General features: G+C 42.6%; 2 protein-coding genes and 1 non-coding gene across 3 annotated transcripts in view; all 3 read left to right on the top strand.

Annotated features, from left to right (window-relative positions):
- The first annotated feature begins 1,502 nt into the window (after nt 1-1,502).
- RBM34 (RNA binding motif protein 34) lies at nt 1,503-8,852 on the top strand. The gene is made up of 11 exons (XM_048938377.1): nt 1,503-1,635; nt 1,758-1,890; nt 2,273-2,412; nt 3,359-3,581; nt 4,406-4,465; nt 5,020-5,063; nt 5,521-5,604; nt 5,827-5,890; nt 5,975-6,017; nt 7,721-7,839; nt 8,502-8,852. Exons 1-11 carry the CDS (start codon nt 1,598-1,600, stop codon nt 8,775-8,777), a joined length of 1,224 nt encoding a protein of 407 aa, XP_048794334.1. The 5' UTR covers nt 1,503-1,597; the 3' UTR covers nt 8,778-8,852.
- A 193-nt stretch (nt 8,853-9,045) lies between these two features.
- The window catches only part of TOMM20 (translocase of outer mitochondrial membrane 20), a 35,235-nt gene continuing 21,706 nt past the window's right edge, over nt 9,046-22,574 (top strand). Inside the window, exons 1-5 of the mRNA XM_048938387.1 lie at nt 9,046-9,286; nt 13,196-13,242; nt 13,970-14,051; nt 14,328-14,470; nt 15,601-22,063. Coding sequence (XP_048794344.1) covers nt 9,163-9,286; nt 13,196-13,242; nt 13,970-14,051; nt 14,328-14,470; nt 15,601-15,645 — 441 coding nt within the window. The 5' untranslated portion in view covers nt 9,046-9,162 and the 3' untranslated portion in view covers nt 15,646-22,063. The remainder of the gene's footprint in view (nt 9,287-13,195; nt 13,243-13,969; nt 14,052-14,327; nt 14,471-15,600; nt 22,064-22,574) is intronic.
- Nucleotides 9,647-9,782, top strand: LOC125690255 (small nucleolar RNA SNORA14). Its single transcript, XR_007375579.1, has one exon. It is a non-coding gene; the product is annotated as a small nucleolar RNA SNORA14 (small nucleolar RNA).

Below are 22,574 nucleotides of genomic sequence, written 5' to 3'. Positions count from 1 at the left end.
CTGCTTCAGTGCCAGCATTTGTGCTTTGATACATTTGTTAACTCCTATATGTGAAGCTTCATTTACTTAACATGAAACAACTGAGAGATTCTTCATTAAGCTGCCTCTCACGCTTTCTTGCTACTCAATTAAGTTGAAAGTTTTGGCGTAAGTATGGATGTGGGGTGTTTTTTATTACATAGATTATTTAATTTTTGCTCTCTTGCATCTAGTTCAATGATTAATCAGAATCTGTTCTGGGTGTTTTATATTGCACCTCTTCTGTGAAGTGTTTGTGTTCTCTAGTTCATGTTACTGTGTCCCTGCAGTTACAAACAAAGATGCTTTTGGCAAACTTGTTAGCTAGGCTAATGTAATCTGAGTTGCAGAATGAGAAATCTGAGCTTCCTTTCAGTTTACATATTATAATACTGCTTGAACATGGTGTGGTCCCCGCTTGGCGTGCACACTGTGCTTAAAGCTAAGAAAGTATTTGCCTGTACGTGTGAGTGCCTGCTTGTACAACCTTAAAAGAAAAATTGCCCTTCACTTATGCATTGCACCTTGGCTGAGTTGACAGGTGCTTTCTGTGTCTCACATTTGATGTTCTTGAGAACAGCTGTGTGTAGGCTTTCAGCATATGCTTGGGAGCTCATCTGGCTTGAAGGCTGTCTTTATTGCTCCCGGTATATTTGCACCAGTCTGTACCAGTGCTTGTACTACTTTTTACTGTGTGGTTTCTGTTGTGCCGTAACACTTTCTTCTCTACCTACCTTATGGTTCAAACTCACTCTCTGGTTGAGTTCCTGGAGGTAATATGCCTTCTGTTGAGCTCCAGCAATTGTAAGTCTCTGAAATCAGTCAGCAAAATGTTTTCCCAATGTAGTTTTGATGCAATTTGATGGTTCAGCCTATTCTACCCACTGTCACCTATCAAACTGCTCTGCCATGTGAAGGTAGTTTGGAAACACCAATACATGTAAGTGCAGCATCCACTGACAGTTCTCAGCAATTTTTGTATTTTCTTGGGTTGTCCATGAGAGTCCTGCAATCCAGAAGGCCTAAATCAAGACCAATGCTTTACCTTATTCTGTCTCTGGATTACTTGTTCTACTTCAGTTAGATGCGAGTGCTAACAGAACTGCTCACACTGGCACCTCAAAAATGGGCCCGAAGTGCCTAAAAGATCACGTGGGAAGAGTACATAAAATCAGAGAACATCCTGATTTGGGAGGGACCCGCATGGATCACTGAGTCCAACTCGGTGTTCCACGCAGCACCACCCCCAGTCCAAACCGTGTGTGTGGGAGCGATGTCCAAACACTCCCTGAGCTCCAGCACTCGGGGCCGTGCCCACTGCCCCTGGGTAGCAGTAACTGTTCCTTCTACAGCGTGCTTCATCTTGTTACGTGCTACAGCACTGCGTTATCTCAGCAGCCCAACCACGGCAACCATTCGGTGCGGGCACACGTCACGGCGCTCGGCGCACTACGCGACCCTCCCCTACCCGCCCCCAGGTAGGTGTCACAGCCCTCCCGACGCAGCCCCGGCCCTCTACCCGCGCCGTGCGGCGGCCGGAAGTCACGCACCTTCTCTTCCTGCCGCGCGCGTCCCCATCATGGCGGCGTCCCGAGGAGCCGCGGAGTCGCCCGCCGGGTGCGTTACCGCGCGCTCTGCCCCCTCCCATTCCCCTTCCCTCCCCTTCTGCCGCCGCGCGGCGGTGTTGCCCCGTGGAGCGGCCGTTGCGGGGTGACCGCTGACGCCGTTCTCCTGTGCAGGGCCCTGTGCGGGGACTACGTGGTGGGGCAGGTGGTCGGCAGCCTCTTTTCGGGCGGGGCGGCGGCGGTGCGGCCCCTGGCTGGTCTGTTCCGTGCCGCCGCCCCGCCGCCCATGTTGGTGGCCGTGCCAAGGGTAAGCTCTGCGTACCGGGACAGCGGAGCCGTCTCCCACCGCGTGCGCCTCGGTGTGAGGGCGGGGTTTTTAAATATCGGTGAGAGATTTTGCGGTGGGGTTTGGATAGCGCCGACTTGCCCCCCTTCCCAGTGCTGGGTTGGGGCCGGGTCGGCCCGATGCGATCTACGTGGCCTCGTAGCTGCATAGCGGAATGCCGCCCTGACGGACTCTGTGCCCCTCTGTGCATCGCAGGAGGAGGCGTGCAGCTGGGCCAGCCCCCGAGCTCAAGATAGAGCTGATAAATAAACGGTGTTCCAAATAAACTGCGATTTGTAAAACAGTTGTAGGGGATTTCTGGAACTTTGTTTCTCAAGTCAGTTTCTTTGACTTTTTGAAAAAGGAAAATAGGAAAAGAAAGCATACAGAAGCAGAGAAGGTGTCAGAGGGACAGAGCTCTTCTGTCAGAGAAGAACCTCCTAAGAAAGTGAAGAAAACCAGAAAGAAGGAGCTTTCAAAAGCAGAGGAGAAGTTGGCAAAGAGGTGTGTAGATGGTACCTTCTTAATGAGAGATTAAAGAGAAAAGCCTGTCTTAATCAGGAAACAAAGCAATGAAATTTTAATCTATTTTTCCTCCCAACCTTGTGTTTTAAAGTACTATTTTTAAGCAGCTTGTGGAAATGCCGAATAGTTTACACCAGAAGGTGTTCAATACTTTGTGTTCCTGCTAGAGGCAGGCCCTCGGCTCACGGAACCAAAGCCTCTGTCAGAGAGCTGGCAGGGCTGCAGGCTGAGGTATCGTGTGCTCCCTGGCTCACAGTGATGCCTTCAGAGCTGCACTCAGAGGCACCTTTAGCAGAGCAGTCTGCCGGCCTGAGCTGGTTGTCCTTAGTCTGTTGGCCTCTGTTGTGAACCAAACTGTTCTGTTGCATTGCCTGTTCCTGTAAACATGCAGGGTGCGCCGAGGCGCTGTCAGCTCAGGCAGGAAACTTCTCCATTCAATTCCTGGATAACAACATTTGACTGATTATAGCTCTTGGGGCTCATACCGTGTCCACTTGCTGATGTTGTTGCATTTTCCATATCCAAGAAAAGGTTTCTGCAGACAGAGATCTGTTAGTATAAGGGTGGATCTCAAAAGATGGTTGTGGATGTAATAGATGCTGGGAAGAAGCCTTATCTTATTTCTGGCATACAATGATGACTTTTTTTTTCCCTTCAATTTTAGAGTAATCTTCTGAATTCTTTCTTAACTACTTCTAACTAGTAGTGGATTCCTTGGCCTGGGATAGCAAATAGTTTTCTGTATCACATAACGGTCAGATAAGTTTATTTTCTGCACTAGAGGAAAAAATAACATTTGGAATTTTATGTTGAGCATGACAATTTAAAATATAAGTTGAAATACCTCTCTTAGAGGCATTAATTCTTGCCTCAAATGTCCCATTCTTTCCCATCAGTTACAATTTGCTTGTCTTTTCCTGAAAAGGGAGAGTGCTTTAGAACAGGCAGATGAAGATGAAGAGCGAAAACTGTTTCAGAGCAAAGCGAAGCAAAAAAAACGGGCTTCTCATGCTGTCGCCAAGAGTGATATTAATTCAGGTACAGGCAGAACTGTAAAACAAGAGAAGAAAAAGAACGAGGCTGAAGAAATGATTAAAAACAAAAGAACGGTGTTTGTTGGAAATCTGCCTGTCAACTATACTGCTCAGGTACGTGAACGGAAGCTGTCAGCCAAAGGAATGAAAAAGATTATGACAGCCCTTGCTTTAAGGGAATGTTTCCACTTGGGATCTCACATGTGCTTATGACTAAAATCTCTTGTTGTGAAAGTGGGAAATAATGCTCACTATCAGAAACCTTCAGATGCAGTCTTTTTTGTTTTAGTGGAGTTGGGCTTTTTACAGCAGTGGATGCAGTTGTGTTGCTTCAGTAGAGTTTGTTGATTTCTTCTTCATAGAATCATAGAATGAATCGTAGAACGGCTTGGGTTGGAAGGGACCTCAAGGATCACAAAGCTCCAACCTCTCTGCTGCAGGCAGGGCCGCCAGCCTCCCCATTTAGTACTAGACCAGCTTGACCAGGGCTCTGTCCAACCTGGCCTCAAACACTTCCAGGGATGGGGCATCTGCAGTCTGTCTGGACAGCTTGTTCCAACTCCTCACTGCTCTCTGTGAAGAACTTCCCCCTTCAACTAAAATCTGTGTAATAAATGAGAGCTATAAGTACAAAGCTGCAACCTACTGCTCATTTTGAGCACAAATAATACTTCAGATTTTTGCACAACGTTTTAAATTTGTACCATCCTCAGTAGTTAGGGATGTTAATTCAGTTTTGGCAGTCCATAGAATAAGAAGTGGTCACGGAAAACAAAGAAATGCTTGCAAGTTGTTGGCATGTTTTTAGTAGCCTGTTAACATACTTTGCAGGAGTGAAATGAAAACTGTATAAAAACCATCTTGGTAGTGCGTGCCCAACAGTAACTTATTATCAGGATGCAGAAATACACTGAACATCTGTTATGTTTTCTGTTCAGATGCTGAAGTCTCTTTTCAAAGAATATGGACAAATAGAATCCATTCGATTCCGTTCCGTGGTACGTTATTTTCTCTGATGTTACATGGCATCTGCTTTTCTGACCTTATGGGATACTGTTCCTAAGGCTTCTATCTTCATTAATTTAGAAGCAGGTTTAGGTGAGTGTATTTTTACCATTAGAAGAAGCACTGGTGATATTACTGCAGAGGCACCTTTCATCATGTTTCATTCCCATATTGTTCCCATAACAGCAGTTTGTACCATCAGAGCTGTATTTCTCTGAGAAGGCCCTTATTATTGCTGATTTAACTACGGTATTATTAAGCTGTTTTTAAATTACAGCAGCAAAGGCATATTCATTGTAGCTCTGTGTACTGTATGGAATGGGAGAAGATAGTTCTCTTGGAACTCAAGAAACAGCCTAGGCCAAAACAAGCTGTATAATTTTGAGATATTTCTAGATCATCAGGAATATCCATTTGCTCAGTGTACTGGCTACATAATGCTAAGTGGCAGTGGTGTTTGTTTGACTTTCTCTTCAAAGACAAAATAGTTGTGGTATGTTATCTTGTCACTGTGATTACTTAATGAAAGCTTTTTTTTATCTTAAAGGTTCCAGCAGAAGTTGCTTTATCCAGAAAGTTAGCAGCCATAAAGTAGGTTCTGCTTCTGAGTTTTGTGCTTTGTTTTTCAAAGACAAAATGTTTTTTTTTAAATTGCTTGTTGTTCATTGTTTTGCTGTTGCCTTTTTTTTTTGTCTTTTGTTTCTTTGATTTTTGTAATACACTTTGACAATTGATAAGGAATTATAAGCCTAGTGTTAGCAGTAAATAATTATGTTAGGTTGCATTTCTTATATTTTAGGAAGGAGGTAGACAGTAGTTGTCCTTAATTCCTTTGGGTGCACTTATGAGCTGAGGAAGCTGAATTGGGGTCCATACACATGCTGTGTAAGATGTACAGCAGTTGGAACTCTTTTCAACAGAATGTGCTTTACAGGAATTGAAGTTGCTACTGCGTGCAAAACAGGGGAGATGTCAGTTGTTTAACAAGAAGTGCTTGTGCACAGCATAGTATCAGAATTGTTTAAAAAGTGTCTTTTTCCCATTCCAGGCGTAAGGTTCATCCTAACGTGAAGTACATTAATGCTTATGTCGTGTTTAAAGAAGAACATGCTGCTGTTAAGGCTCTCAAAAAGTAAGTCTCAGCTTTGTTCCTCGTGCCTGTTGAGAAGGCAGATATGCAGAGTGTTTAAAGATAAATTTAATCTGCCTCCTGTTCTTTGCTTGTATTAAAACAAAGATGGTATTTCAGCTTGAAAGTAAATTTGCCTTTTGCAAAAATGCTATGCAGTGACTTTGTAAATGAAGCAATGATTCATCGTTTAATTTTAAGAACTTTTTCTTTTGATTACAAAAGAAATGGAACAGAAGTTGCTAGTGGATTTCACATCAGAGTTGACGGTGCATCAAACAACAGTTTGGTAAGTAGTGTGTGACACAGACTCACGTTCTGTGTTTTGCTGTAACAAATGACTTAGTGGCTTTCAACCTCTTGTTTTCTTTAGCATGACAACAAGCGATCTGTATTCTTGGGAAATCTGGCGTATGGTAAGTAAATTGGAACATCTTGCCTTGTTGTTTAGTGCTTATGGAATACAGTGACATAGGATTCTTTTATTTATTGTTTAAGGTACCATGTTTAGGTAGCTAACTATCATTTGTTGGAATCTTTTAAAATAGCACTTTTATTTTTTGACAGAGGCACCAAAAGGGCTGAGTTTTCAGCAGGTGCTGCACATTAATTGTTTTTCTTCTGTTATATTTCTAGAACTGCAAGCACTTCTATTTCTTATTGTTACTTCACATTTCTTAAATAAATATGACTAAGCAGCATATGTCACAGCTTAATAAACTGCCAAACGCGTGCTTGTACTTGTGAACCACTTCCAAGTGATGCACAGGGACAGCTTCTAATTTTGATGTTCATCTGTGAGCCACAGGATGAGTGACTCTGTGCAAGCAGCTGTTTGCTGTGAGTTGTTAGCTGAGTGGAGGTGCTCGCTGTGTAGTTCAGGTCAGTGCTTAATGAATGTTCAGCTGCTTCTGAGTAAATGAAGGGATCACCGTCAGGTTTGGTCCATGTGAGGGTATTAATGGAGTGAGGATGCTTGGGATAACTTACTTTGGGGTGTGGTGTGGGACGAAAGGCCTGTACTGTGCCAATATCTTGATAAACAACCAGTACTGTTAAAACTTGACCTGTCTGTAAAGCTGGAGAAGTGACAGATCTGAGTATGTTAACATTTCTCTGCTGTGTAGAACTTGTGTTGGTACTGTCCTTCTATGCATCCTGCAGGAAAAGAGCAGTTTGGACATTGACAGTAATCTGGAAATTACTTCAGCACCTTTAACTTTTCTCAGCACATCAAATTCCCATAAAATTAAACCCTCACTGTTAAATTCAGACCCTCCCTAGTGCAGAGGCATATCCACATAAAGAGAATTACTATAGAATAAAGTGTGCCTATACAGAAGACTAACCTGTGTTTTATTACTTTTACATCCCACTTGTCTTTCTGGTTGCATAGGCATGAGACCGAAAAAGCCTCACGTGTGTGACCATTATCAGAATAGTCGTATTAAATCCCTTTTCCCCCATTCAGATAACATTTAGTCCAGTCACTGAGCATCAAGTTTCAGGAACTGCCACTCAGGGTTTGTATCATCAGTATTAATTCTCAGAAATAGATTATGGCATAAGGAGTTTCAAAAATGTTGCTTGAATCTTCATTTCCACTGCGTTCAACCCATAACTGAAATTATTTGAAAAAATGTACTTTGGTCTTCATTCTTATTTGTGATTTGTATTGCACTTTTCAAAGGTAGGGGACCAATGAGTGTCAGAGGAAACAGTCCTTATATAAAGTCCACAAGCACCAGCATTTGCAAACCACTTTCAAACCATACGCAGTGATGGCTTAGAATTTCCACGCTGTCTACAGTGTTAAGCTGTTGGAATTTCTCTGAAACACTGATATTTGTGAACTTAATTTTATAGGTCCTGAATGTGTTTACAATCTATTTGGATGCGGTGCTCAGGGACATGACTTAGCGGAGGGTTGTTAGTTAGGGTAGTATGGTTGGGTCGTGGTTGGACTCGATGATCTTTGAGGTCTTTTCCAGCCTGAGTGGTTCTGTGGTTCTGTGCTTTAAATATGTTTGCGTACATAAATTGGTAAATGGTTTGGATTTAGGCTAGGCTTCTAAAGCTGTCTCTCTGAAGAGATGTGTCTTGCTGTGCTTGCCTGCAGACATCAGTGACAGCGCTGTGCGAGAGCACTTTGCTGACTGCGGAGATGTAGTGGCGGTGCGAATTGTGCGCGACAGACAGAGCGGCATGGGCAAAGGCTTTGGCTACGTTCTGTTTGAGGTATGTATGAGTGTCAGACTTCAGGACACTTGTCCAAATCGGAATTGGGAATTGCTGTTATGGCCTTACTAACACTTGTTTTTTTTAAATACGTACGCGATGTTAGACGGTAGCGCTGCTTTGTGTGTTGAAAGTAGCTTCCTCCAGACCTGTGGCAATTATTTTAGGTTGAGGACAAAGAAAAGTTGCAAAACGCTGATGAAAGAAATTAACTGTAAGGGAAACATGTAATAGAGAAAAAAACGAATTCACATGGCAAACAAAACACAGCAGTGTTTTCCCGTTGGTTGTTTCCAAATGTAAGTGAATTCTTTCCTGCAGCCACTTCTGCAGCTCCCTAAACACTGCTTTTTCATGCTTTTCTCCCAGACTCATCTTACTCAATTTCCTGCAGCCCAAGATCTTCTTTGTCCCCAGTTTCTCTCTCTCTCCTATGACTGGTGTAAGGTGTTTCAGAGTTCCCTTTCAAGAACACATGCCCCAGGGCATAAGCCCTGTGGGTGCTTGAGCACTTCTGACCAGATTTGACATTATGGAAGTAAAGGCAGTCAGGTGCTCTCCATTGTAAAAACCTGCCTGACAGAATTAAAGAAAGGCAGCCTTTTATTTGGAAGTCATCAACTGGAGTGTGCTGCTTTTCAAGTGGATGTCTGTTCTCACAGAATACCGATGCTGTACATCTCGCTCTGAAGCTCAACAACTCTGACCTGATGGGACGAAAACTCCGCGTGAAACGCTGTTCTGAGAAGGACAAAGCCCCACAGAAAAGCACCACCAGTCGGTCTCGTGGCCCTAAGGACAGAGCTCAAACCATGCTGAAAAACAAGTCAGGCTCTCATGATTCATTTATTGGCGAAAAAGCAAATCCAGCCAAAAAGAGCACCAAGCCCAAAAGACTGAAAAGCATTAGTAAAAAGAAAGGTGGGAAAAACAAATAGCCTTTTGAACAGCTAGCTATCTATGTTTAAAAAAAAAAAAAAAAATTGTTTCTTTTTAATAAAGCCGATGAATACAAGGGCGTTCCGTTGCGTCCTGTCTCTGTCCTTACCGTGCCTCCACCGCGCCGCCCTCTCCCTGCCGGTAGGGAAGAAGGGCGCCGGAAGGGTGAGGACTGCACGGAGCGTGCTGCCGCTCGCGCATGCGCCGCGGGCCCCGCCGCCCGGCAGGCATCGAGGAAGCCGCCCTCCGGCGCGGGCTGATGACGCAGCGGAAGCGAGGCGGGGTCCTTTCTCGCCGCCCGCTCGCCCCAAGGTGCCTGCGGAGCTCGGCGCCGGCCTTGCGGAGGGCGGGGGCGGCGGCGCCTTCCCCGCGGCGCCGGGCACCATGATGGTGGGCAAGACCGGCGCCATCGCCGCGGGCCTCTGCGGGGCCCTCTTCATCGGCTACTGCATCTACTTCGACCGCAAGAGGCGGAGCGACCCGAATTTCAAGAACCGGCTGCGGGAGCGTGAGTGTCCGGGCCGCCCCTCCCCCGCCCGGCTCCCGCGCGGGGCGGCGGCACGTGGCGGCTCCGCGGCCCTCCCGGCCCGGCTTCTGCGGCCTCGCGCTCTTCGGCCCCTGCGCCGCGTGGTGTGAGCGGCTAACGCGGGCTGTGCGCGCCGGGAGCGCGGCTTGGGGTTAGATCCTCCGCCCCGTGCGGCGATCTGTTCATCCCGCACGCTTCGACGGGGCCTGTCGCTGCCGCGCTTTACGTGGCGGCGCTCGTTTCCCGGCGTTCGGAGGGCGATGGGATAAAGCTGCGGTCTGATCGCGAAGCCGCTCCTGCGCTGCGGCATGAGCGAACGACGGCCTTCGGACATCTTAGCCGCCGCATTCCAAACCCTCCTGGTGGCTGCCCCCTGGCCTCCCAGGCATAAGAACGAATGCCAGAGCGAACCGGTGATTGATCCAAAACGCGGAGCTCCTGTCCTGTGGCTCCTCGTTATTTCACGTCTTCAACATTTAAATAAATGAGCGGTTGAGGAAGTTTTAAATTTAGCTTTACTGTGAGAGCGAGTTGTGCGAGGTATTTGAATAACGAGAAGCAGGCTGAGAGCTGTGGCTTGATTCTACCCGGAGAATAGGTGTGTTCCTCCAGTCACTTTGCTGAAGGTCAGGAATCATTCTCAAAGTAGATTTTCCTAGCAAGCAACTGTAATGTGATCAGCACATTTTGCTGATAAAAGAGCCATTGCTCGTGATCTGGGATCGCAGAAGCAGTTTTGTTTCCTCCAGGTGCTTTTTGTCCCACAGTGCAAGGTTGGCAAATTTCAGCATAGTAGACTGGTATTTGTCTTGCATGGAAAACTGGGGTTTGGCAGAATCATTGTCTGCATAGATGCTGAGCCATTGGAGCAGCTTTAGAAGAGGGCCACGAAGATAATCAGAGGGCTGGAGCATCTGTCTTCTGAAGAAAGGCTGAGGGCACTGACCTTGTTCAGCCTGGAGAAGAGAAGGCTTTGGGGAGGCCTTGCTGCAGCTTTCCAGTACTTGAAAGGAGGTTATAAACAGGAGGAGGACTGGCTGTTTTTGTAGTCTGATAGTGACAGGACAAGAGGGAATGGGGAATGACTTTAAGCTAAAAGAGAGGAGATTCAGGTTAGATGCTAGGAAGAAATTCTTTACTCAGAGTGTGGTGAGGCACTGGCACAGCTGCCCAGGGAAGCTGTGGGTGCCCCATCCCTGGAGACGCCCTAGGGTAGGTTGGATGGGGCCCTCGGCAGCCTGAGCTGGTGGGGGGCAGCCCTGCTTACAGCAGTGGGGGGGTTGAGGCTGGATTATCTTTAAGGGCCCTTCCAACCTAAGCCAGCCTGTGCTTCCATGATACGATTCTGTGCGTTTCATAAAATTTGTACAGAAGCTCTGACAGGGATTTTGCATCCTGTTTGTTTTCATTTTCCGAGTTCTCATCAAGTAAAATTCTGAACAAATCTTCTACTTGTTCCAAGAACGCTGCTTAACCTTGCTGGATTAGAATTTTATATTTGCTTTAGAAGTGAAAGAAATCCGTCGTGGTTTGATATGGAGTGGCTGCTGTTTGGAAGACAGAGCAGAAAGATAGAGATCCTTAGCCACAACACACTGGGCAGCTTTCAGTTGTAAGGCTTTAGAGAATGCTCAGGGTTTTTTTTCTTGTTCTTTAATACTGTAATTTTTCCTTCAGTGTAGGTGCAGTCTGTGTCCTGGTGATCATGACAGCGTTTTTACTGCTGGATGGCAAAGCTTGATCTGTAGAATATTTAACAAGCAGGATCAAGTGCAGCAGCCAGTTGCAGTTCCTTGGATGAAGATGTGCTGTTTAACAGTGAAATTTAGAGCAGGTCGTCTCAACTAGTGTTCTTAGGATAAGATTATTGTTTCAGCCTCTCTAATGCAATGTCAGCAAAGCCTGGGAGGGACAGAGCTCCCATGTATCAAAGGATTGATTGCCTGCTGCATTTGGTCAAATACCAGCTGGCAAACAAAGAACTGATAACGCTTTTTGCCATCTCGGTTGTAATTGACATCCCTTTGTTTAAGCAGCATCCGGACCAAAGTCTGTGTTTGCGAAGGCACGCAGTAAGTAAAATGAAAGCCGCCAGACTGGATTTCAGGAGATGAACCAATTTCATGAGAGTCTGCAAGAACTCCTGGACTTTGGTTTTCCGATGTCTTAATCTTGTTTATTTAGTACACACAGCGTTCTTAATTAGTTTTTTGTCCCTAGTTTTGGTGCTTAGTCTTGGGGCCAAAGGATAGTAAAGCTGGAAGCACTGGGAGCTGGTCAGTTCTTGCACAGCAGATGAGAGCAGAAGAGGTGAATGGTCTCTGTTTTTGTGGGACTGGCTTCTGTGCTGCTGGTGCGGTGCATGGAGTTCCGCCACCACTACCTGAGCATCAAGTTACCCACTGGTTTGCATTGGAAACTTTCCATGTACAAGAGCTGGGCCTGAAAAACCTGTGAGGTCTGTGCAGCACGAGAGCTGGTGTGTTGTGTTAGAACAAGTGTCATGCGTGCTAATGCACTTTAAAGCTCTGTGCACAAAATTGGGAGCGGGCAAACTGAAGTCACCAACTTTTAGAAGGTGAATTTGTATTTAATAAAATAGAAAACAATGGTATTGTTACAATAGCAAGGGTTCTATATGACACAACGTTTTTCTGTGTGTAATGATGTGAAATTTTATATACAGGTCAGTATGTTGTAGAAACTCAAGGATGAGGGGTTAGGAAGGTACCAAGGAAGATGGAAGGATGATCCATGCGGTTAGAACGTGCATTCCCTTTATGAAAGGAACATTTCATCTCACCCGTAGATTTCATGTTACGTTGTCACTGCTAGGAAATGATTTCCTGGACGTCTTCATCGTGTGGACAGTCTCGAATTCTTAACTCACATCCATTAAAATTTTTAGTCATATTGTTCAGAAGTATTTCCAACGTGTAAAATTGTGTCAGAAGCCAGACAAGGGCTGTGTGGCAGCTGCCCAAGGTAGGTGGGTGTTCATGGAGCTGACTCTGAGGACCAAGAGCACAGTTACTTGACTGTGGGCCATACCAAGTTACATCAAGTTACATTGGTGTAACTGTTTCAGTTGATGAACTGAACAACAAAATGGTTCTAAGGAAATCACCAGTATTACTGAACTTACGTTGGGATAATTATTCTTGTATGCATAACCACTATCATAAAATATTGTTATACCTGCCCAGTTGCATTAAAAACAAGCTAGATATCATTTTAATTACACTAGCTGTGCTGGAATGCTGCACTTCTCTGTTGCAGACCAACTTTATGTCTTCAGGTTGAATGATTGAGCCTGTAAATATTTGTTTTGCCTGTCACCATTTGCTCTCCTCACTTATTTGGTTTCAGGAATGTGTGCTCTGGTAATGCTTTTGCTGTGGGACAGTGAGATCCTGCTCCTATGTAACTAGTTCCCAAACCTCTGCTAAAGCAAAGCAGCTGCTATTCTGCTGGTGGTGCAGTGGTGTATTTCAGAATGAATGTGGCTTAACATTGGGTAGCCTTGCCTTGTAGGCAGTTCTGTGGCTTATGATTGCTGGAAATTCACGTAGAAGAATCCTGTATTAGCTTAATTCCCTTTACTTCTCAGTGCATGAGGAAGATGCGAGTACAGGCTCTGCGCAGTTGGTGTTGAGGATAGCCAGCAGGAGAGGAATTGCCGTTATGAATCAATGTGCCAGCCCTCATTAGACCTCTGAATGGTACTCTGTTGCAGAGAGCAGGTTGCATTCTTGTGTTGAGTCCTCAGTATTTGGAATATATTAACGTTTTCTTGTTTTGAAATTGACTTTGACGCATTCACTTTATAGAGCTATCATCTGAAGTCTTTTTAAACTGCAAATTAAAAAACACATGTTATTATTCTTACAGGAAGGAAGAAACAGAAGCTTGCCAAAGAGAGAGCAGGGCTTTCCAAGGTAATACTGTGTTCAGTAATGCAGCACTGTTTTGAAAAAGGTTTTGTTTGTATCAGGCTTGCTTGTGAGGTTTGTTTAGAGGGCGACTTCTCTGTTTTGTTCCCTACATTACAAACCTTTCTGCAGATATGCAGCCTTTAGATTTTTTTTAAAGCTTTCACAAATAACCATATGAAAATATGCCGTTCCTTTTCCGAGTCAGGTGGAAAACTATAGAAACCATAACATTTCCTGTGTGACTTGAAGATGTTTTCCTTTTCATAGTGGGTCCATGAGTACTTTCCAGATGTAAGAAACATGGATGAGATAGACTTGTAGCTAAACTTGGGAGATTGTTGTGGTACAAGTTGAATTTGCTAATCTGCTTTCTTGTTGCCAATGGTTCCTTTAAGAAGAGAGAAATTTATCTTAATGCATTCTGAGGGCTGTGATGAACATAACACACTTTGGAAATTATGTTTGCTACAAAACTGTATACTTAATAAACCAGGTAGAGGTATTTCAGACTCTGTCCCTCTATGGATGTATAATGCAATGATTGGAGACTTGAGTCTGATTTTCAATATTGCTGTGCTTATGTTTATCTTAGTGGTGATACATATAATTCTTTTTTGAGTTTCCATGTAAACATATGATTGTATTTATTTGGTTTTGGCTGAGAACGTTTTGTGCTGAATTATTAACTAAAGTTTAAGGGCCAGCTTCAGTTTTACTGTGTGTGTTACAGCTGCCTGATCTGAAAGATGCTGAAGCTGTTCAGAAGTTTTTTCTTGAGGAGATCCAGCTTGGGGAGGAACTACTAGCTCAAGGTAATAGCATAATTTCTTTTGAAGGGTAAGTGGTAAAAATAACATTTTTTTTTTTAAACCTTTTACTAGATTTCTGTCACTGGGGAGTCAATTGATCCTCTCTTAGGTTTGGTTGCTTTTTTCTAACCTTCTGTGTTCAGAAGATTCAACAAGGGCAGGAGAAAAGAAATGTGGTTTAATTCTAAGTTGTTCAATCCACTGTTGGTGGATGTTTTTTGTAAATGCTTCATGCTGTGGAAGAGGTTTGTTCTCCAAACGTTATGATTTGTCACACAGGTGAATATGAGAAAGGTGTTGATCACTTGACCAATGCCATTGCTGTGTGTGGACAGCCGCAGCAGCTGCTACAAGTTCTACAGCAGACTCTTCCACCACCAGTGTTTCAAATGCTTCTAACTAAGCTCCCTACAATAAGCCAGGTATGTGAAACACTCCGTGTTGTTGAGGTTGGAAGGTAACTGAGCTTCTTCTGTCACGTGCTACGTTAGCCTTGGGTATTGGTTTTTATGATTGGTTTTCTTAAATGTTCAGTTAGACAAAAAGGTTTTTCACATGGAACAAAATATGAAAATGTATGGAAAGTATTGCATGGCATTGATAGCAAACAAGTTAAAATAGGAATACAAAAATTCTCTTATGCACAGAGTATGCTAAGCTATTAAAGTAGAGACAGCTGTGGGCATCTTACTGCATAAGCAGATCCACTGTTTCCCAGATGGAAGTTGGGTCTGAAAAAAAAAGGTAACTTTCTTGCACTGGGTCTTGAATCTCAGCTTTTTTAAAATGATATGTAAGTATCTGTAAGTGCTATAAAAGTCTGTCAGAATTAACCTGTGGGTTTTGGTGGCTATCAACACGGACTGTTAATTAACACCAAAGCACTTGACAGTTTTGGAAAGTTTTCCAGGTGATAAAAGTGCTGGTAGCTGTGTATATAAAATGCACTTCTTTTTAGACTGATTACTGTGCAGGTAACATTGATAATCTGCTAGCAAGAGAATCTTGGAATTCCAAGGGAACTCCCTCAGGATGTTGTCTCACATGAAGCAGACACTCTGTGTTTATCAGTCAGCTGTCATTACAGCTCAGGTGTGGTTACATTTCAATTTAAGGTTCTAATTATTAGTAAAAGCACTGAAAAGCATCAGCTAAATGAGATATAAAGGAGGCAGTGGAGCAAAAACATTTAATGAGAGAAAGCAAAAACCATAGATGTCACAGAATACATCATAGAATGGCCTGGGTTGAAAAGGACCACAATAATCATCTAGTTTCAACCCCCCTGCTGTGTGCAGGGTCGCCAACCACCAGACCAGGCTGCCCAGAGCCACATCACTTATCTGACTTCAGCTTTGGTAGCTATTGCAGTGTATTACTTCCACAGAGGTGGCTTTAAAACCTTATGTCAAATAGATTACAATTTTTAACATTAATCAGGTTTCTCAGTAATCACACAGCTTAATTTTCAGTGTAAAATTACATTGCTTGATAATCAGTTGCCTACTGTCAGTCTTATATAATTGTGAATGAGTTTTTCTCCTTCTTACAGAGAATTGTAAGTGCACAGTGCTTGGCTGAAGATGATGTTGAATGAGGTCACACAACAACAGGGGGAAAAAGTGTTTTCTTACCCCAGAAGATGAGCATCAGTAGGGGGATAAAGGGGCAAACATAGTAGTTAATGGACTGTGTACCACATCGGGTTCTACCAGAGTTAAAATTAACTTTGTGTAGGTGGGTTTCACAGGATTTTATTTATTATCCCAGTGAAAAGTGTATTTTGATAAAAATTCATTTTATAAATACACTGTGTTGAGTTATCAAAGTATCACTAACTTCATTATTATTAAAATATGCAGTTGTAATGTTGTACATATAAAGACGTAAAGCTACAACCTATTGAAAACCCAATGCTCATTTTTTGAAAAAAAAAAAGAAAAAAGAATTAAAGAAAAAAGTTATGGCAATAAAGATTTATCCACACTTGTGTGTCCCTATAGTACTGCTTTAAATGTCAGAACGTTTGGGTGTCAGAGCAGGGCAAATGATCTAAAATAACATTTAAAAAAAACCAAAAGTGTTACGACGGGTCTTCCAATGCTTTTAGTTAATTCAAAACCTCATGTAATCCCCTGAGAAAATAGGCATGTGATCGTTTAAACAGTAACTGATCACATTAAAAAGAAATGCAAATCAAAATGGTAATAGGTGACTTAGCTGCTGGAGGAATGAGAGATCTGTTTGTCAGGAACAGTAACACCTGTAGTGATGCATGTCAAAACCAAATCTGCCAAAAAGGAACTTGTGTTAAAGCACTTGTGTGAAGTAAAGCTGTTTATAATAGAACCTTGGGCATATTTTCAGAGCATAATGATATATTTTTTTCAAAAGCGTTCAACCTTTTTGTAAAATAATTAACATTTCAGTCTCTAATTGTTAAGATGGTAGAAATATTTAGCAGTCTTTGGCATTTGACTTGATTGTTTTGGTGCCAATTCAAATTACAAAGGTAAGATGATGACATCCCCAGGCTACACTAGCTGAAAGTGCTGGAATTAGAAGTAAAATATCAGAATGAGAGAAAACAAGGAAAATATACTGACTTAATTATGTTTTCAGAATTCTACTACTCATTTTCCCTCAATAGGGTATTTTAAATTTCAAATTAGAGCAGACTAGTTTCTGCCATTTTCTGTTTTTGTGCTAAGGCCACTCTCATGGCAGAAAAAAAAAAGCAATTAAAAAAGCAATTAACAGTGTGGCTTAATGTTTTTGGCATTATGACTTGTTTCAGTTTCATGAAAAGAAGAGAGAAGAATGCTTTGGTCTAATGGTTACATTAATTAAATGTCTAATTTGATCTAATGTTACATTAATAGAAAGGTACTAGATGGCATAGTCTGAGTAGAAGAGAGAGGCTCTGAAAGCACTCTGGCTAACATTCCCATATATCTTTCTCACTCCAGCCTGCTGTATGTTTTTGTAAAGGCAGATTCTTCCAAAACGGGACCAAAGTTCCAGAAGTTGCCTTTCAGAGTCTTTGAGAGGTTAAATGGAAGGTTCATGGTCACCCACTTGTTACATACCAAAACTTGGGAGTACAAATGGCTTTTGCTGAGTCCACCAGCTTGGACAATTCTTTTTGCTGTGGAAGAGAAATTTCTCCACTAATTCTTTGAAAATACAGCGTCCCAAAGTTTGAGCTGCTGTTGAATCTTTCTGTAGTGCATATTAAAGTTTATAGCTGGTAGGAACAAAATTTCTTGAACAACTGACTATAACTTGGTCCTTTTGTTGTTCAGATGCCATAAGGTAGAAGTAAAACTTAGCCATCATCTTCAGGTGACGAAGTTTTCCTCTTTTAATTTGAATTAGAGATATAAAGTTATTCTGCTAATAAGATATTTAATAAAAACACTGTGTAGTAGTAGAAGGTTCTGTGCTTATGGGGTGCAGCTGGACTATTTGGCGGACTTCGCCTTTTACATTTTAATTTTAAAGGTTTGGAAAAATTCACAGATTATGCTGACAGAACTGCTCCCATATTTACCTGCTGTCCTTAGCGGTGGTGGCAATTTCACTGTAAGATCTTTTTGGTTCATCTTTTAGCTTCTTACGGTAGATCAAGATTCCTTAAAACTCAAATGATGTAAGGCACCCTTCCTTCAAGACTGAATATTTTTTTGTGCTCCTTGGTATAATGTTGCCACTTTGAATTCAAAGTTTAGCTTACAGCAGTGCTTTCCTGAACTAAGTGTTTTAGCAAATCTTTCTGTCAGTTCCTTTGATGGAAGACTTGGTGATAGCCTGATTGTAACTACAGAAGTTCATTGCTTTAATAGTTGTCATAGGTACCCGTACTACTTTAAACCTTTTTAGTTTTCTTGATCCTGAAAAACTAGATATGAATGACATTTTTAGACTGTGGATTTAAATGAAGCCTTAAGAAGTACCGATATTCTCAAATTCTATAGTCCCAAAGTACCTGGCTAGTATGATGATGCAAGCTCTGATACCTGATTTGAGTGCCTTGGCTAATAGGGTGGGAATGTGGAATCCTTTGAATAAGACTGATATTTTTTTTCCCCAAAAATCTAAGATAAAACTTTATGAAAGGTGTCTAGGATGGGAATTTGATGTTGCTCCAATAATGGCAAGCTCCTGCTGTTGTAGCTAGCATGCACAGCCTACAGATATAAGAGGCTCTAACTTAAAACTTGTTTCAGACACGAGCAAAGGTGCAGGTCATTGAAAGTGCAGTGGTAGTAATGCATCTTATTGCATCAGTAGTAGTAATGCTGCTGCCTTAGCTGTATACAGTACTGTATTCCTTTTTACCTGTGCAATTTAAAACAAGGTGGAAGTGAACTATTCAGTTGTGGATTTGCTGCTGGCAATCTCACAGCTGCTGGTAAATGACGTCTGTAATTGTGCTTCGCTGCAGGTAAGGCTACTGTTTCTCTCAGAGCCATCTTCTGCTCTGCAGTGCTCCAGGAATGAGGCACTTGGTTTCAATGCATGTGACCACTCTGAGAGTTTCTCATAAAGGAGGTCTGTTAATTTTGTGTTAGGAAGTCTCCTGTCACCAGTTAAGAGTTTCTCTGACAGCTTTTATAGAAAAAAAAAAAAACAAGCCAAAGCAAAAAAAAATCCACCTAACAGCCTACAACCAACAGCTACTTTTGTGATTGTACTTTCTTTCATGTCTCACCATTAAGTTTTTTAGATAGCAGGATCAAATCCAAAACCAGAGTGATCAGGCACACACTGAATCATCTGGCACTAATTTCCTTACCCTGGGGTATGACGGAATATTATTTTTGCCCTTAACTTCAAAAATGGAGAAGTCCCAGCCCTAGTCCTGCTGTGTAGGAGATTAGCAAACCATCATCAAAGTAAAACTCGAGCTGTTCGTGCACCCAGAACAATCTTTCTAAAGTTTCATTTGTATGTCTGTTGATGGTGTGTTGAAAGTCCCTTAGGCTCAACAACGTGACCGTTGTGTTAAAATTAATGTGAGTTAAATCTCAAGGGAGTCTTTGAAGTGGTCAGTAAGTGCTTTTAGTGTGTTTCAAAGGCATGTTGGATGCTACGCCCAAGCTGAGTTTTTTGAACAATGCAGGTATGAAAAAGGTTGATGTGAAGAATATAATTTTGTCAAGGTTTCTGTTGTACCCAAATCTTGGTTTGGTTTTCAGTTTGTGTGCTTACACTGACCAGTACAGATCATGTTCTTGTTTGGGGAAGGGAAGGACTGAAAAAAACACCTGTCTGCGTAGCAGTCATATTTGACCACAAATCTGTCTTGCAAAGAGCTGAAACGTGCTTAATTCATAAGGACAAGTAGCTTTTAGGCACTGCAGAGACTGAGCTTCTGATGCAGGTAGCGATACTTGCTCTCTGCAGTTGGACCAAAATGAAGCTTCCCAAAGATGTGGGCATTCAGTGCTGTTCTCCTGTAACATCCTGTGTGTGAATGTGTGAATGAAACCACAGAAAACAGCTGGCCCTTCTGTGATATTTCCGTACCAGGCTGCCCAGCTTACTAGAGCTAGGTAATGTGCAGGTTCTTTCCAAGTACAGTACTTTCTGTGTGTGCTTAAAAACAAAGTCAGGGTCTTCGTGTCCCTGAAATAGGTCCTTACAGGTGCTACCCTAACAGATTATATACTGTTTGTCATTAGATAAGGTGACCACCCTCTGTGTTTCCTGATCACTGCTGTAACCTAACAACCATGAATTCCTAAAGGCTTGTACACTCTAAGCTTTTGTCTTTAGAGGTGTAATTCCAGTTCCTGGTTTGTAAAGGTCAGGCCTTGATTTAATGGCCTGATAGATATGTGTCTTGGGGCTTTTACTCATTTCCCTTGCACTCTGAGGATGTCCTCGTATCCTTGTCTTTGGGATGAGGGTGTCATTGGTGCTCACCCATTCTGCTACGGTCACTGAATGGGTGCTGCTGCTCCTAAAACACTGTTGCTTCAGTACAGCTTATGTGGCTTTCAAGTATCAGATTTCTACTCTGCATGGGGACAGGAAACAGCTGCTGCCAAGTAGTTCTGCCTCTTCACGACTTGGGCCCTTACAACTGTGAAAAACTGATTTGGTCGTACTATCATTTATTTGAGCAGGTCTTAATCTAAACAGCAGAGGGCAGTTTTGCACATCTGTTTTGTGCAAGCTCATCCTGCAAAATCCTGATTTTCAGAATCTTCACGTCTGGAAGGGTGTTGCAATGCAGCATTTTGTCCAAACAGATTTGATACAGTGTATGATATGTGACCAGTGGGGGCAGCAGTGGCATCTGTTTCTACTGACACCCAATTTTGGCATTTTAAATCCTCACATGCTTGTTGCAGTTATATAATTACAGCTATTTCCCTTCCCTTCCATCCCTCAGCCCAAACCAGGTATGTAGGGAAGCCACCTGCATTGTGCCACTTAAACCATGCCAGAAAATGCAACTGCATGTCATCCCCTGACACATCAGAGAAGGATTCCCCCTGCCCAGATGTGATTTTTCTGGATAAGCTGAGTGAAATGAGAGCTGTCAGCTGCTGTAGGGGCGGAAGAGAAATATACGGCTTTAGCCTGGAGTTGGGGTTAACCACCTCCTTTTCCTCCCACCTCTCATCCCCCCTTTCCCCCCTGCAAAAAAGCAAAATGTTGGCATTAGGGTGCAGTTTTGTTGCAATCCTGTAGCTGATGTGGAGGAGCTGGTAGGCTCTCCGATGCCTAGGAGGCAGCTATGTGTAGCAGAATGGCACTCTGGCTTAAGACCAAATCATAACCACTCCTGTGCTTCTGAAGTGCTGTTTCTGTGCTTCGTGGTTGTGTTTGCAGGGGAAGGTATATGTTGGTACTGTAAGTGTAAATGGAAGTGCTTGCCCCTGTATTATCCATCAGCAAGCATTTTTCTAGACATTTCACTGGTTATTATGAAATATTTCAGAGTCTGCTTAAAGCATAGCAAGTACCTAGAGAAAGTGAGCTGTTCAATAAAAGAAACCATCTCTGCAAACCAGACTTTTCTCTCCTTAGGTCAATCTGGATGTGTTCCACCCTCTAAGGTAGCCTGAAAGACATAGAAATTCGCTGTAACAAACAAATTCTTGCCCGCTTTGGCATGTATGTAAAAGAGCATTTCCTGGAGCTCTGGAACAACCTGATTAGCATCTTTTGTTGTATTTAAAATGTTTAATTAGAAGTAATGTACTTTCCGCTGTGATGATTAAAATGACAATGATTATTGCATGAATTTGTTAATTATAATGCAATGACTAATTAAATGGAGAAATGGAGAAAAGGGATTCCTGAGCAAGCATGTTCTTTGAGAAAGTCTCTGCTGGTGTTTTTAATTGATAGTGCATGTGTAATCAGTTCATACCAGTATCTCATTATTGATGGGAATGGTGTTTGGTTTTGTTGGAAATTTACTGTCATGGCACATTGACCTGGTGTTATGCGATTGCTTGGTCCTGTAAGTGAAGAATACCAACTTGTAGAATGAAGGAAATGTAAGCTTTTGTATATATAATGAAGAGAAACTGCAACTATTCCCAGGTTGTAGCCTCCATGTTTATTGAGTTCTTCCAGCTTGGGTGTTTGCTATAATGGCACTCAGCTGAATTTGCATAAGCATGAGGGGTTGCTGTTTGCTTTTCATTTGCTTTTATCTCTCCATCTAAAGTTCTGAGCATTAACATCAGGCCCCTTGGCTTATGTTAGAAGTTGTCTGACAAAGCTACGAGCCCTTTTTTACTTCTCTGTTGGGATGTCATCTACCGGCCGTTGGCACTGGCAGAATTCTTAGCATGAAAATGTTATTATTACTTCTGTGTCAGCAGAGATGTATGTGACACTGTGAAGAATCTGTCAAGAGGGAGTCTGTGCCTCTGCAAGCTTACAGTCAGTGGTCCTGATCCTGTAACTTACTCTGCACGGTCCCTTCCTTAGGGAAACCTAAGCTACCAAGATCAGGACATGGGGACAGTGAAACAGGAAAGAAGAAGGTAAGGTTTAGGAAAGTCTGTTTGGTTTGTTATTTATTGAGTGGATGTTTTGTTGATCTGGTTTATGTGTATAGCTCTAAAATGTGCTTCTTTTCTACATGGTGTTATTTTCAGACTGGTTGAGTAATCAGTACTAGTTACTGTTACCATGAGGAAAAATCAGACCTCAGCCAACTGCTGACCTGGTTGTAAATCATGAAACCTACCATAGAAAAACCAAACCCAAACATTAAACATCTCTTTATGGTTGGAAATATTTGAGGCATAACACCCTCCATCCCCCACACTGAAATCAAATACCGTGAACTGTCAACACTGGGTTAATTATTCTGCTGGTGGTGCCAGTAGTCCTGCATTTCACAGGTAGCTTCTGCATTACAAATATAAGAAGCAATCTTTCAAAATCTGTCTTGCTGTGTGATAGCAACTTTAAATGTAATTCTGACTGTTCTGTCAAAAGTTGCTTTAAAAAAGCTGTGTTCTATGCCATAGTGCCATACTTTTGGTGACT

This window comes from Lagopus muta, chromosome 2, assembly GCF_023343835.1.
Source record: "Lagopus muta isolate bLagMut1 chromosome 2, bLagMut1 primary, whole genome shotgun sequence".
NCBI lineage: Eukaryota > Metazoa > Chordata > Aves > Galliformes > Phasianidae > Lagopus > Lagopus muta.
The sequence above is the reverse complement of the archived record's forward strand: the minus strand, read 5'-3'. Positions and strand labels throughout refer to the sequence as shown.